Source organism: Helicoverpa zea, chromosome 25 (assembly GCF_022581195.2).
Source record: "Helicoverpa zea isolate HzStark_Cry1AcR chromosome 25, ilHelZeax1.1, whole genome shotgun sequence".
Lineage (NCBI taxonomy): Eukaryota > Metazoa > Arthropoda > Insecta > Lepidoptera > Noctuidae > Helicoverpa > Helicoverpa zea.
Window position 1 is genome coordinate 1,874,556 of NC_061476.1, and position 12,867 is coordinate 1,887,422.

General features: G+C 34.1%; 1 protein-coding gene across 20 annotated transcripts in view; it reads left to right on the forward strand.

Moving 5' to 3' along the window:
• LOC124642824 overlaps nucleotides 1-12,867 on the forward strand; it is a 64,747-nt gene that overhangs the window by 31,154 nt on the left and 20,726 nt on the right. For all 20 annotated transcript variants that reach the window (XM_047181528.1, XM_047181527.1, XM_047181529.1 and 17 more), the window contains 6 exons: nucleotides 289-377; nucleotides 1,792-1,935; nucleotides 2,392-2,556; nucleotides 11,152-11,245; nucleotides 12,050-12,147; nucleotides 12,537-12,732. In XM_047181528.1, the coding sequence (XP_047037484.1) occupies nucleotides 289-377; nucleotides 1,792-1,935; nucleotides 2,392-2,556; nucleotides 11,152-11,245; nucleotides 12,050-12,147; nucleotides 12,537-12,732 (786 nt within the window). The remainder of the gene's footprint in view (nucleotides 1-288; nucleotides 378-1,791; nucleotides 1,936-2,391; nucleotides 2,557-11,151; nucleotides 11,246-12,049; nucleotides 12,148-12,536; nucleotides 12,733-12,867) is intronic.

Below are 12,867 nucleotides of genomic sequence, written 5' to 3' on the forward strand. Positions count from 1 at the left end.
CTACTGCTCTAAGTTCGCTCTGTTGAGTCGCACGAACGAAACGATTACTATCCGCTATCTATCATGGTCTGCTGACAACCAATTGATAAATTAATAGCAGCCCAATCCATCCAGAACATACTAAAATAATTTTGGGTTGCAATTCCTACCATAGACGCTAGACATCTGAATTGTTAGATATTCTAGTCACAAACATATGTCAGATTTATTTAAATTGTTCCAAAGTCCCTTTCTAACGATACAAAATGTATTTGATATTTCTAATGGTAAAATTTGTGTTTTCCATAGGGTGTAAAACCTCAGAGTTTGGAGAAGGTCACCATCACGGAGGTGCGAGATATCATCGAGTCCTGCATCAAGCCTAATAAAACAGACAGGTAAACATACTTATGTACTACTATTCAATATTTCAAAAATAATAAAAAGTTACACAATATTTTCTACACATTTCTATACAAATGTATAAAGAGTTCATGATTTCAAAAACATTTCATATTTTTTTCGCAAAAAAGTATTAATGTCGAAGAAAAAGTAAAATCATTATTACATTTCTTTAGATATTATAAGTGTTAATAAAATTGAAAAATATCTTTGGTAATTCATAAACTCACTTCGAAAATGCAAATTTAAAAATTTAACTTCTAGAAAATAAAGCCCAAATTTCTATGCTTATAATCTCCCCTATAGTGCTACATGGGCTAGGCTGAGGTAATTCTATTTAATTCAGTGTTTATAATAATTGCTTTACATATTCATAAAAATGGCTAAATTGCGCCAAAATACCTTTTATTCATGTTATTCTAGATTAAGCTTAGCTTCATTGCGTTAATGTGACAATAATAAACGTAATATTAATTTACATATTTGTGTAGAAAATTCTAGATATTTCAGTATATACCTAAATGTTTTTCTTGTTCACAAAACTTTATATTGTGTGCTTCTGTGATTATTGTTATATTTTGTGTAGGTACCTTATAATCGTTAGTAGCTTTATATGTAAAATTCTTGTTTCTCTATGTGTGTGTTAACTATTGTAACTTAGATTAAACACAACCAAAAATTACCAATTCTCATACAAACCTTCCGGTTTTCTACATAATATTTTGGTCGTAAATTTTACTCAATGTGTCCTTTTCAATAATGTTATTGAATAACTGTTTCTTAGTAGGTATTTATAGACTTGACCCACCATAGGTAAATTATAGTATCCATTCATTTTATATTTACCTCCCCCACTGAGAGACATTTAATGGTTACTTAAGCCATTCCTTAGTGAAGGATTTGTATGACATTCCGATACTAAGGAGTGACTTAAGTAATCATAGACCGTCTTACCACAAAAACTTTTAAACGTCAGTTTATGCCTTGTCTAAAAAAATGTCAAATTATGACGTTGACATATGGTTCATTTTGCAGCCAAAATTTTATTAGACAAGTGTAAAACAGGGTTTAAAGTTTTTGTAGTAAGGCCCTAAGTGTCTCTGAGTGGGGAGGTTAGTGTGTTGATAGACAAATTAGCAAAGTGATTCCTTCTCTATACCCTCGATTTGTAGGCACTTACCTAAAGATAAGAAATCTTGATATAACTTTTTATTTAAAAACTTTAAAAAAATAAGTACGAAAATAACAATTGCTTAATTTTACCGTTATTGTAAACAGAAGTTTATTTGTGTCAAAAGTCCTATCAAGTGATGATTCCCTTCAGTTAAACGCCTATTCAAATGGAGTCAACCTACGTTATGACATAACAGAAAGAACATTAAAAACATACCATTTTCTTCCCAACATCAGGCCGAAAGTGAAAGACCTGCTAAACCACGAGTTCTTCGGCGAGGACATCGGGCTCCGGCTGGAGATCGTGGGCCGTGACCTCGTCACCTCCTCCGACATCACCAAGATACAGTTCCGGTTGAAGATCATCGATCCTAAGAAACGGTTAGTTGCTAACTAGTTACTAATACAGTAAAATTAAATTCTTTCTTAAATGTATGCTGTGATAAGTCTGTTGGAAAGCCAACATAAAATTTAGCTTTACCGCCCTTGCGTAATATTTAAATGGCATGGTAGTAAAATCTGTTAAATAATATTGTGCTTTTTGGTGCATTACTTCTGGCGGTTTAAACCATGTAAACTACCAGTAGTTTAAAAACATTCAATGTTGGTTTCAAGATTTTCCATAAACTGCATAATAAGTTAGTCCGTTCGAAAGGCAACAGTCTAGAATGTGGTCGACGATATTTAAAAGTTTTAGGAAAACCTACTTAATTGTTTTATGGCCTTCAAATAGTTTATCTGCAGGGTGGTCGATCTCATTTTTGGACTGACTGTAACGCATACTTATTTACTTCTTAAAACCAAGCAAATTTTCTAACGATTAGCTTCGTCCATCAGGTCCTACACCCACAAAGAGAACGAAGCGATCCAATTCGAGTACGACATGGAGAACGATGACTGCGAGGAGGTCGCCAACGACATGGCCAAGGTCGGCCTCATCATGGAGGAGGACGCCAGGATCGTCACCAAGCTGCTCAAGTCACAGCTCATCAGTCTTAACAGGTCAGTTCATTTATAAGGATTAATGATAGGCTCAGAAGATACTAGAATTTGTACAAGTGTCGGCAATATAGGTAGGTGTAACAGAGACAGACGGATGATGAAATAACATCCATATGCCATATGTACATTGTACATGCAGGAAAGGTTATTTCTGAAAGCGGCTTACAGAAAAGGCTTATTAAAAAAAATTGGGTTCCATAATTTATCTTAAGTTGTTTGTGATCAGCGCGTATGGTATCTTCAAATCAAATCGTTTATGTTCATACAAGACCATCGAAAATAAAAGTAGTCAATACGGTAGTAGATAATTTAGGGACACACACACAGAGTTATGAAGTGTGGAAACACTATGGAAGCGCCAAATCGACATAAATGAATAAGAATTAATGATTGACTAAAAGCTTATCTTATTATTCCGCAGTCAAGACTTGTATGCGCCGGCGCTGAAAAGCAGCGAGATAAATGTTGTCAAAGATACTATGGAACAAACTTGTGGATTGCACTATGGGCTAGTTTACACACTTTTTACTTCTAAACTATTATTTATTTACGGCCAGTTTCTTCATCAAAAGTTAAAGTTAAAGTAATGTCTAAAGTTAAAGGAACGGTCAAATACGTTTTTTCAAGGCTAAAGTGACAGCAAAACTAATAGAAAAATTGAATTTGACCGTTACTTTTACTTTAGACATTACTTTGACTTTTACTTTGGCTTTAACTTTTGATGAAGAAACTGGCTGTTAGAGGTTACTTTGATTTGGAAGTATTAACCTTATTTTGATCGTATTTAGTTCAGGTTTGAAAGTATTTGTAGTAGATACGTATCAATATAAAGTGGATTTCGCTGACACTGTATTAAATTAGTGATTTGAAATAGGTAGATTATAAAAGTAAAATTTGTAAAACATTCGTAACAACTTGTATCTTTGCCGTTAGAACTGCTGTCAACTCTTTCAATCGCTTTTACAAATAGATAGATAGATACTCTTTATTATACACACCGATAAAATTCAACAAGAACAAAACAATAAATTTTGAAATCGGTGACACAATGGGCGGTCTTATCGCTAAAAGCGATCTCTTACAGACAACCTTTGGATGGATTTTAGGGAAAGAAATGACTTTCAGACCCAATATAGCGCTGCGGAACCGTATCCCAAAAATCTAATCAATTGTTACTAGGTCCAATGCACACAGACAATGGGCGTTTATAATGCCCCATTGTTGTTATAACGCGCCTCTTAGATCCTAGACGTGATAATTATGATGATCCAGATAGATGTCTAAGCTTTTTGACCTTTAATATTTGGTCGACAGACAACAAAGCAAGCATCAAATCATGCAAACAGCTACCGATATTTTGTCTCGCTGACGCAAAGTTAGTTTCTTCGGTGTGTCTGTCTATGGCAGCGTAGCTCTTAAACTCTTTTTATTTTTCTTTGTCAACTCGCCGTTGAAAGAAAAAATAAAAAGAGTTTATATGAATTAAAATTGGTACAAAATTACATTTATTCTGCCTGTCGAACTTATCGCTACTACACAGACATTGGTGATTTAATCTTGACAAATTTGACAAATTGACAAATTCAAATTAAATCAGTTTGTGGTTCAGTAGTTCATTTGAACCTGAAAAGTAAAAAAGAATGATAAGGCTAAATTGTCAAAACAAATAATAATATTTATAAGCCTCTAGGCCGAAAAACTGATGAACCAATTAAATCGATAAAAAAAGGATGTACGCACGATATGTAAATACTCAGTGCCCTACATTCTTCGCGCGTAGAAATCACGCTAAGGACGTACGCGGTGCATGCATGCGGTTGCAAGCACGCAATGTTAATGGAATGTAAAGATTCCATCACGCTTCTAATTATCTTGTCGTTACTTTTGTTTGTTTGTGGGAAAGTGTTAAAAGAACAATTTATAAATTACAGCCATCAACAATTAGAGCCATTTATTCTAACTTGGCTGCAATACGGCACTTTTTGAATGTCAAAATTTAGGGAAGACTGCCCCCAAAACTCCTCTCAAACTTCGCTATTTCTTATTTCTTCTGTAGTGAATTGTGGATTATGCCTAGTCCAGAAATATTGAAGCTACTTTTTTTTGCTATATTTTCGTCACTATTATTATTTCAACCAAAGGCATTAAAGTTTAACCTACAATTTAGCAATTATAAAACAAGTAGTTAATTTCATAGTTGATAGCAATCAAAACGATCACGCTGTAAGCCTGAAATTAGCCCAAAGGGAAATAAATAATTATGAACCAATTATTCAACATTTTAAGACGTGTTAATAAAATTATTGAAAATAGGTTTAATGTTAATTTTGTAGTATCTGACATATACAGATTTAATGTTCGCTACTTCTCATTTGACTGAACACACAAAGTTAAAAAAATGAAATTACACTTCTTACCAAAATTTACGACCCGCCCAAAAATACTCCCAACAAATCTCATACATAGAAATAAAAATCGATAAAAAAAGCAAAACTATTCACAAATACGATAGATATATAATTCTTGCTAAGCGTATAATCGTGAAATGGCATTGAAAGCGACCGATTATTCGGAGACATCGGCTCAGAGACGAACGAACGCTCGTCACGCGATACTGAGGAATCCAGCTGACAGTTTGTACCATTTATTTAGTAGACATTTACATTAAAAAATAGGAAAAGTGAGAACTTTTTTGTTTTACCAGACTTGGCTATCGATAAATGTATGAATAATGGTTCTATTTTTCGTGTAGCGAACTTACGAATGTCTGGTACAAAATCCCTAAAAGTGATTATCCTTCTTTGCGGTTCGCAGTGACTTCCACTCCAATGTACCAAATTCCAAATTACCTATTGGGTCAGTTTTCGTAATTATTGAAAAATATCTGTTTAATTTACTTTAGTTAAGCAAAGAGCTGAAGTGTTAGCAGCTACCAGAAGATTCATAACGTTCATTTGCATAATGATATCTAAAAAAAAATTGTTTTAGGCGTGCCTAATTTTTTTGCTCTCAAGTGTTAACATATGAAATCATTCATGTTGTCATTTCTTAATATGGATGTTAGATCAGCGGTCATTGGTTGGCCCAAATCCAGCAATAGGCGGTCTTTTGACTCGATTTAATGACGTCATTGCATATTTTCTTTATTTATCGATATACTGCACTCATATCTACGTCAATTAGTAATTCGTTATCTGCTGAAAGACACGTAAAAAGGTTAATAAAATAATCATTATCTCATCAAGTGCAATATTTTGTACCGATATGTGTTATCTAGTACTTTCTTCGTCACGCCCAATTTCAATGTTACACAAGGAAAACCACAAATATATTATCCTATACATATTTTTACGTTTGTTTGATAAAAGCTTCCGCATTTAGTGTTTTCCCCTAATTTATTTTTAGTTTCTCGCCAGTTTTAATAATATCCAAATATATTTTTACGTAGAGAAAACAAGCATTTCCTCTGATCAGTTTAAATTGTGCAAAACAACACTTTCTGAACATCAAAATTTACAGAAGACCTACCCTTCACGTCATTTCGTAACTGACCCATTTTTATTGCTTCCGAGTGTACTATCTAATACTATTTTAGAATCCAATCGTTGAGTATGTATGATTGGCTCTCTCTGAACAAACGCACGCACCATTGCATCTTGTAATTACTATGACGCAATTATGTACTACTAACGCCTATGTTTATGTATGAACTTGAATTGTTTATCTGAGCTAATATTAAAGATATTGTTGACTGTCTGTCTGTCTGCAGTTCAATGCTGCATTTAAAATGTACGCTGTGAAATGGTAATGTTGATAATACAGAGTAACTGTAATGTGTAATTTTATTAAAGCCATACATAGGAAGTGAAAAATGATTACTGGGATTATTTATAAGATATGTTAAAACAAAAATACATACATATTTTATGCAAAATTCGTCATTCATACACACTTTTTGTTTGGATTTGTTATTTTGGAGGTTCATCATTTATACCTGCTTATTTTTTATAACTTATTATTTCGAAATTAACAGCCTTGAAAAAGTACATATACTAAAATACATACAAAATACTATAATCAAAGGGGAGTGGTTATTGACTCTTGGCACTACATACACACAAAATTCTTTCGCCCGGCCTTCTGATATGCGTCTGACATTACAACGTGACCGATCTACATCATACTTATCAAATTAATATGCGATTACATACAATGATAAGCGATAGATTTCCTAAAGTTAGATAGCCTAATTAATATTAAAACGTGCTTGTGTGTTTGTACACTTTCACGGTCAATCGTCTTAACTTATGCAGATGTTTAGTACGTGCATAGTTTTCATTTCGTAATCATTATCAGCCCTTTTATAGTCCCACTGCTGGGCACATGCCTCCTCTCACACAGAGAAAATTAGATAATAATACTAGATAGTTAGATAGTTCATTTAAACTCACTTTATTTATTCCTTTAAATCAGGCAACTTAGGTCCATAAAAATACTTAAAATCTGTACATATGAAGATCATAGGTACAATACTATAAATACATACAAAATAATAAACTTAAACTACTGCACACGCATCGTCGGCGTCGTGTTTCGCTGACTGGTGTCACGTAGCCGGCCATGAAACTGACGGAATGTGCAATAATAGAGTATTACTCAAATGTCAAGATCAGGGACGCCGGAAGAGTATACAATAGTTTTCAACTGGATAGTAAGCTAATGGGCAGCTGATCTATAATTTCCCAATTTTAAGGTGTGGTCTACTCGGTCCATATATTGCTCCTATCTTATAAAATGTACCACTTGAATAACATACTAGCCGTTTTGAGGCGGTTTCATCCGCGTCCTCAGGGGAACTACTGCCAATAACGGGATAAAATATAGCTCATGTTACACGGAAAGAGTGTAGCTTTCCTACTGAGAATTTTTAAAATCGGTTTAGTAGTTTCGGAGTCTTTTGGGGTACAAATAAACAAACAAATGTTTTCCTCTTTATGATGTCAGTAAAGGTGGAATGCGGCTCTAGTGCCTTCAAACTTCCGTTCAGCACTATCTCTAGACTAAATACTTTGCAAAGGTATTTGCAACTCAGATAACTGTAACCCAATATTTTTCAGCATATTCAAACTAACACGGCCGTTAAATTAAAACAGAAAAGGTCCACAGTTGAAAGATAAGCATTTCATTCAAGGCTGAGATTATTTATCAGTAGTATATTTATGCAAAGGTCGCCGTAAATATTGTGGGAATATCATTATTTATTCCAAAAATAGAGACGATGGTAGATAATTTCTATTACGAGTTAGGTTCGGGTAACATAAGTATAGCAATTTAGGACCAAAGTTAGAAAGACCTTTATGTCTTGAAATGGTCACGAAAACTTTGCTGACAATATTTTTTTGTGGAAATACCCAAATTATTCCTCTAAAAAGGAGCGTACTTAGGGAAAATTAATGCTTTTTTATTCGCATTCGTAACAAATTCATATCTACCTGCACCTACACAACGGAAAGTCTAGATATGTAAAATGCCTAAAATTATTAGCTCAGACTCAGTACTCAAGGTCCCTCAGACAGTGATTGACTGGCATTTCATTAAGGGTACACTCGATGTCAACGCCACCACGCGAAAGAAAGCCAATGCACTGTGAAACCGGTCTTACCACTCGTAAAACGCAGTTTTATAATTTTTTTACGATTCAAATACAGTTCCTTTGCCTGTTTTACCTTTACAAGTTTATCAAATCAAAAAAATATATGTAGTTGATTTTTTTTTGCCGTATCCGGATGTGTGTCATAGGCCATCCCACGCTTATCTCTCGGTGAACGGATAATGATACTTATAACTTATTATTTGTTTATACTAATTTCGTTATTTGTGTGGCAGACGCCGGCGCGCGTCACAATGCTTGCACGTTTCGTTCGCACATCGCATTATCATTGTTTTGCGAACACTATCAGTGATTAGTTCACGTTTTTAAGTGCATTTTTATTAATTAATAGTAGTAATTTCGTGATAATATTATAGTACCGGTGTTTGTGCATTTTTTTATTATTTAAAAGTTTAGTGAAAGTGGTTTTTTGTGCTTTTTGTGAAAGTGATAGGAATGATGGATTAAAGTGAGTTTGCATTTTAATTTTTAGGTCCGTTATTTGTCGAATAGTCTAGAATTATTTGGAGTTAAATCTGATAGTATTTTAGTGGAATATGTTCTTGAGAAAATACAGCCGAGAAATTAAAGTTTAATAATTCTTTGTTGTCGGCCGGTTCATTGATCTCGAAAGTAAATAAGAATGCTAGTATGAGAGATTCACACTCACGCACAATCACATGAGTTGTGATACAATATGCTTAAGTATTATACCTAATAGCGAGTGAAATTTTAAATTTTTTAGAAGAGTCACAGATACCAAATATTTCTGAAAAACAAACTCATTGTAAATAACGGTGACTTTAGTGGGGAAATCAAATCGCAAAAAAACTTATGGTCAGTGGGTCGTCTTAGGGGCGGAGTTGTAGGAGTTGGAGTATACGCTTAGGGGCACTATGAGCAGCAAAGAAAACAAAAAAAAAATCGAAAAAAAAATTTTTTCGGACTTTTCTTTTTCGAAAACTTGCCGATTTTTTTTGCAGAATCGGTTTGACCTTGCCTGCAGTAACCATTTACGATCTGAGAAGCATGGTCCTAAGACGCACCGTTTCCGAGTTATGGGCCATTTTCATTTTTCGTATTTTTAGAAAATGGTTTATATTTCCAAAATGGTAGCTCAGATGAGATTGTTTTCGGGAAAGAAATTGTTGCTCCACTCGAAACCCATGATATCGTGTAGATAAAGTAGGATTATGTGAGGACCTAATATTCTATCGTCTTAAAACTTTGTTATTCTCGTAACCATGGTAACGGTATCCAAGTACGGAGTGACCTCGCGTGCGACTATTTCAGTTTTCAGTACTAATACGGCTCGGTTCAGCTTAATTGGGCCGGTTTCCTTTTATAAAGGTTATTTATTGCTAATTATATGCTCTTTATGTACTGTTTATTATTTTGTGATCGAATTTTTGGTACTTAACTATTTTGTTTTTCTTATATTGTGGTGGTCGTGGTTTATTTTCGAAATTTTAATTTTAATTTTGAAGAGTAAAGTTTTAAATCTTTTTAAATTAATAACTGTCAAAATTAATTTGCTTGCTATGGCGGTAAAAGTTCTGTTTTCAAGTAAAAGTGATTGTCTTTTTAAATTAAGTAATTGAAGTGATTTCAATTAATAATGTGCTAAGTGTAAATGGATTGTGATCAGCTGTTTTTATAACACGATAGCGATATGTCGGTAATATTTCTCGGAATTAAATCGAATGAGGATGAAATAAACTTTTATTTCATTACAATCTTTTCCTTCCCGTTTTAAAGCCGTTTATTATATGTTTTGTTCGTCTCACATTTGATAATTGTCTTGTGATTTTTAACATAAGATTTACGCTTTTAAATTGATATACTTTCTCTCATATAATAACTGTTGATTACAAAGTTACTTCTCAGCGAAATATAACTACCTATTGTATTTTTTTTTATATATAAAATAAGCTCAAAAAAATGTTATGTGATAATGTTGTAAATTCAACCATACCATATAAATTTTAATAGGATTAAATAATGAGCCTTGCCAATTTGATCAACTGAATCAACATTCTTTGTCATCAAAAACTAGGTATTGATCGGCTATCGTATACTATAAAATATGAAAACTGTCGATAAACGCAACATGTAAATTTTTACGATTTCCGCAACCCTTAAATGTTAAGTTTGCACGCTCATAGCGTAAACATCTATGGCCTTACTACAAAAACTTAAACACCTGTTTTACACTTGTCTAAAAAATTTGTGGCTGCAAAATGAACCATATGTCAACGTCATAATCTGACATTTTTTTAGACAACTCTTAAACTGACGTTTAAACGTTTTTGTGGTAAGGCGGCTATACTTTACCTCAAATATATTTCGTACTAGTGTTAACCCGCGGTTTCGTTCGTATTTACCCGTCAGCTATCTACGATATGCTAGTGTAAGTCCTATCAAAATAGATAGATATATATACTCTTTATTATGTACATCAATTCAAATACAACAACAAGAAACGAACCTAAAGATTTTAAAGGGATATAAGGGAGATACGTCCATCTTTTTTACTAAGAAAATAAATTCGTTATATGTAGGTACCATGCTGTTTAGGTATACATCCAGGGTGGATGGACACTCCAGTTTTATTTAAACATGGCACTTTATTTAACTTTAAAAATTGCTCAAAATACGAGCAATAGATAATTCAAAAAGTAACCCAACTATTTCACCAAAAAGTTTTCCACCGGTAAAGATATCAGACCTAGAGTCGGGACATGTTTGAATCTTTACACTTTTGATGTATTTACTTATTTTTATTATTGTAGTCTATAGTAGTTTTGGTGTAGACGACATTACAATACATATTTACTTCAGTATCCTAGTATACTTGAAAGTTGAAGTTTTATTTATTTAGTCAAGTAGGTATCCTAGTATAGGTACTTAAAATGTTTTACTTATCCATTTCTTTTTGTTCTCAGAGAGCGCAGCGAGAAGAAAGCGCAGATGCTGTTCAACCAAGAAGTGATCATCGAGCAGAACAGGCAACAGCTTTACGAGCAGCAGTTAAGGCAGGTCAGTTACACATGTTAGGGCAGGTTAGGGTTAAACTTCAGTTAACCAGTGTTAACAGTGTATGTAAAGCAATGCGGCTCACCACCTACTAATGTGGGAAAATGTTCAACATTTGTTCACTTCTGTAATCATAAATAAATAAAAATAACGTGTTAGGGCAGGTAAGGGTTAAAAGTCAGTTAACTTAGTGCTATGTATGACCTCAGGTGAAACGAGCATGTAAAATCATGTGCACTGTTCGTATTTGCTTGAAAAAGGTAAAATAAACGTACAACAACATACTTATCTTACAATCCCATCGATTTATATTTTTATGTCTTAGTTCAAAAATGATATGTTAATTTATTTAAAGTAGCTGTGTATGCGTGGCGTGGAAAAATGAGAACAGTCAGGGATATCATATAACAGCGAAAGAAAAGTAGTGACATATTGACTAATGTTCATAGCTACAAGCCATTCATTACACAATCTTACTCTTAGCCTAATCTTTTTATTTGTTATCATAAAAAATGGCGTTTTTGTAATTATCATGTTGTAAAAATTTTCAACTATGTACTCTACGTCATACTGAAACTGAGCTTTAGATCCATACTAGCTGTTCCCCGCGGTTTAACCCGCGTCCCGACTGGGTTTTTTATATTAAACAAAAAGTATCCTATGTTCATTCTAGTACCACCAAGAATATGTGTACAAAGTTTAATGATCTAAGTAGTTTTTGCGTGGAAGCGTAGCAAACAAACGGACTTTCGCATTTATAGTTGGAAGGTAAAATTCTCAAAGGTTATTTCTTGTTTGTCTCCGCAGATGAAGATGATACAGAACCAGCAGCAAGCGGGCCCCGTGGACCAGGTGAAGGCCGGACTCCTCAACGGAGTCGGACCCCAGCCTCTGGCAGGCGTACAGTGAGTTTACTGAGTTATTCAATCTAATATAATTGTGAGAGTAGCTTAATTATATCTCCTGTGGTAGATGATTTGAGTAAGAGCTGCGAAAGCTATAAAAAAAATGTACCTGTGAGATGTTTATCTCTTTCTGTTTTTATGTAAATTCTAAGGCTTACACATGTACCTACTCGACGATTTTATGTCATCCACAAGCTATTCTCTAACGAAGTTCCTCAGACTCAGCCACCTCAAAAGCGCAGAAGTTTTTGAAAAACTAATATTATCCACTCAGTGGTATCCCTGAAAGAATTTTCAAGAATTTTACTCTGTTTGGGTGAAGTCTGGTCCATATATGATTAATAGATATATGCAGGTCCTACAGGTACATCGTATGACTTAACTTGCAGACTAGACCCGCAATCCCAGCTCCTGCAATGCCAGCAGCAACTGCTGCACCAGCAGTTCCAACAGCTGAACAACGAGGATGCAGCCATGAAGCTGCTGCAGCAGAACTTCATGCAGGCCAGGATCTCCCCCTCCATGGCCACCGACCAGCAGATCTTGCAGAATAAGGTGTTTCTCGAACAGAATTTGAAGCAACAGGTATGTTTAATATACCTAGTAATTTCAACAGACAACTTAAAACCGAAAGTCTAAACACTAGACTTTTTAATGCTCAAGCTTTCAGCCCATAAATAACTCGATAAAACTTTCTAATCTGGAAAAAAAGGATCCAGT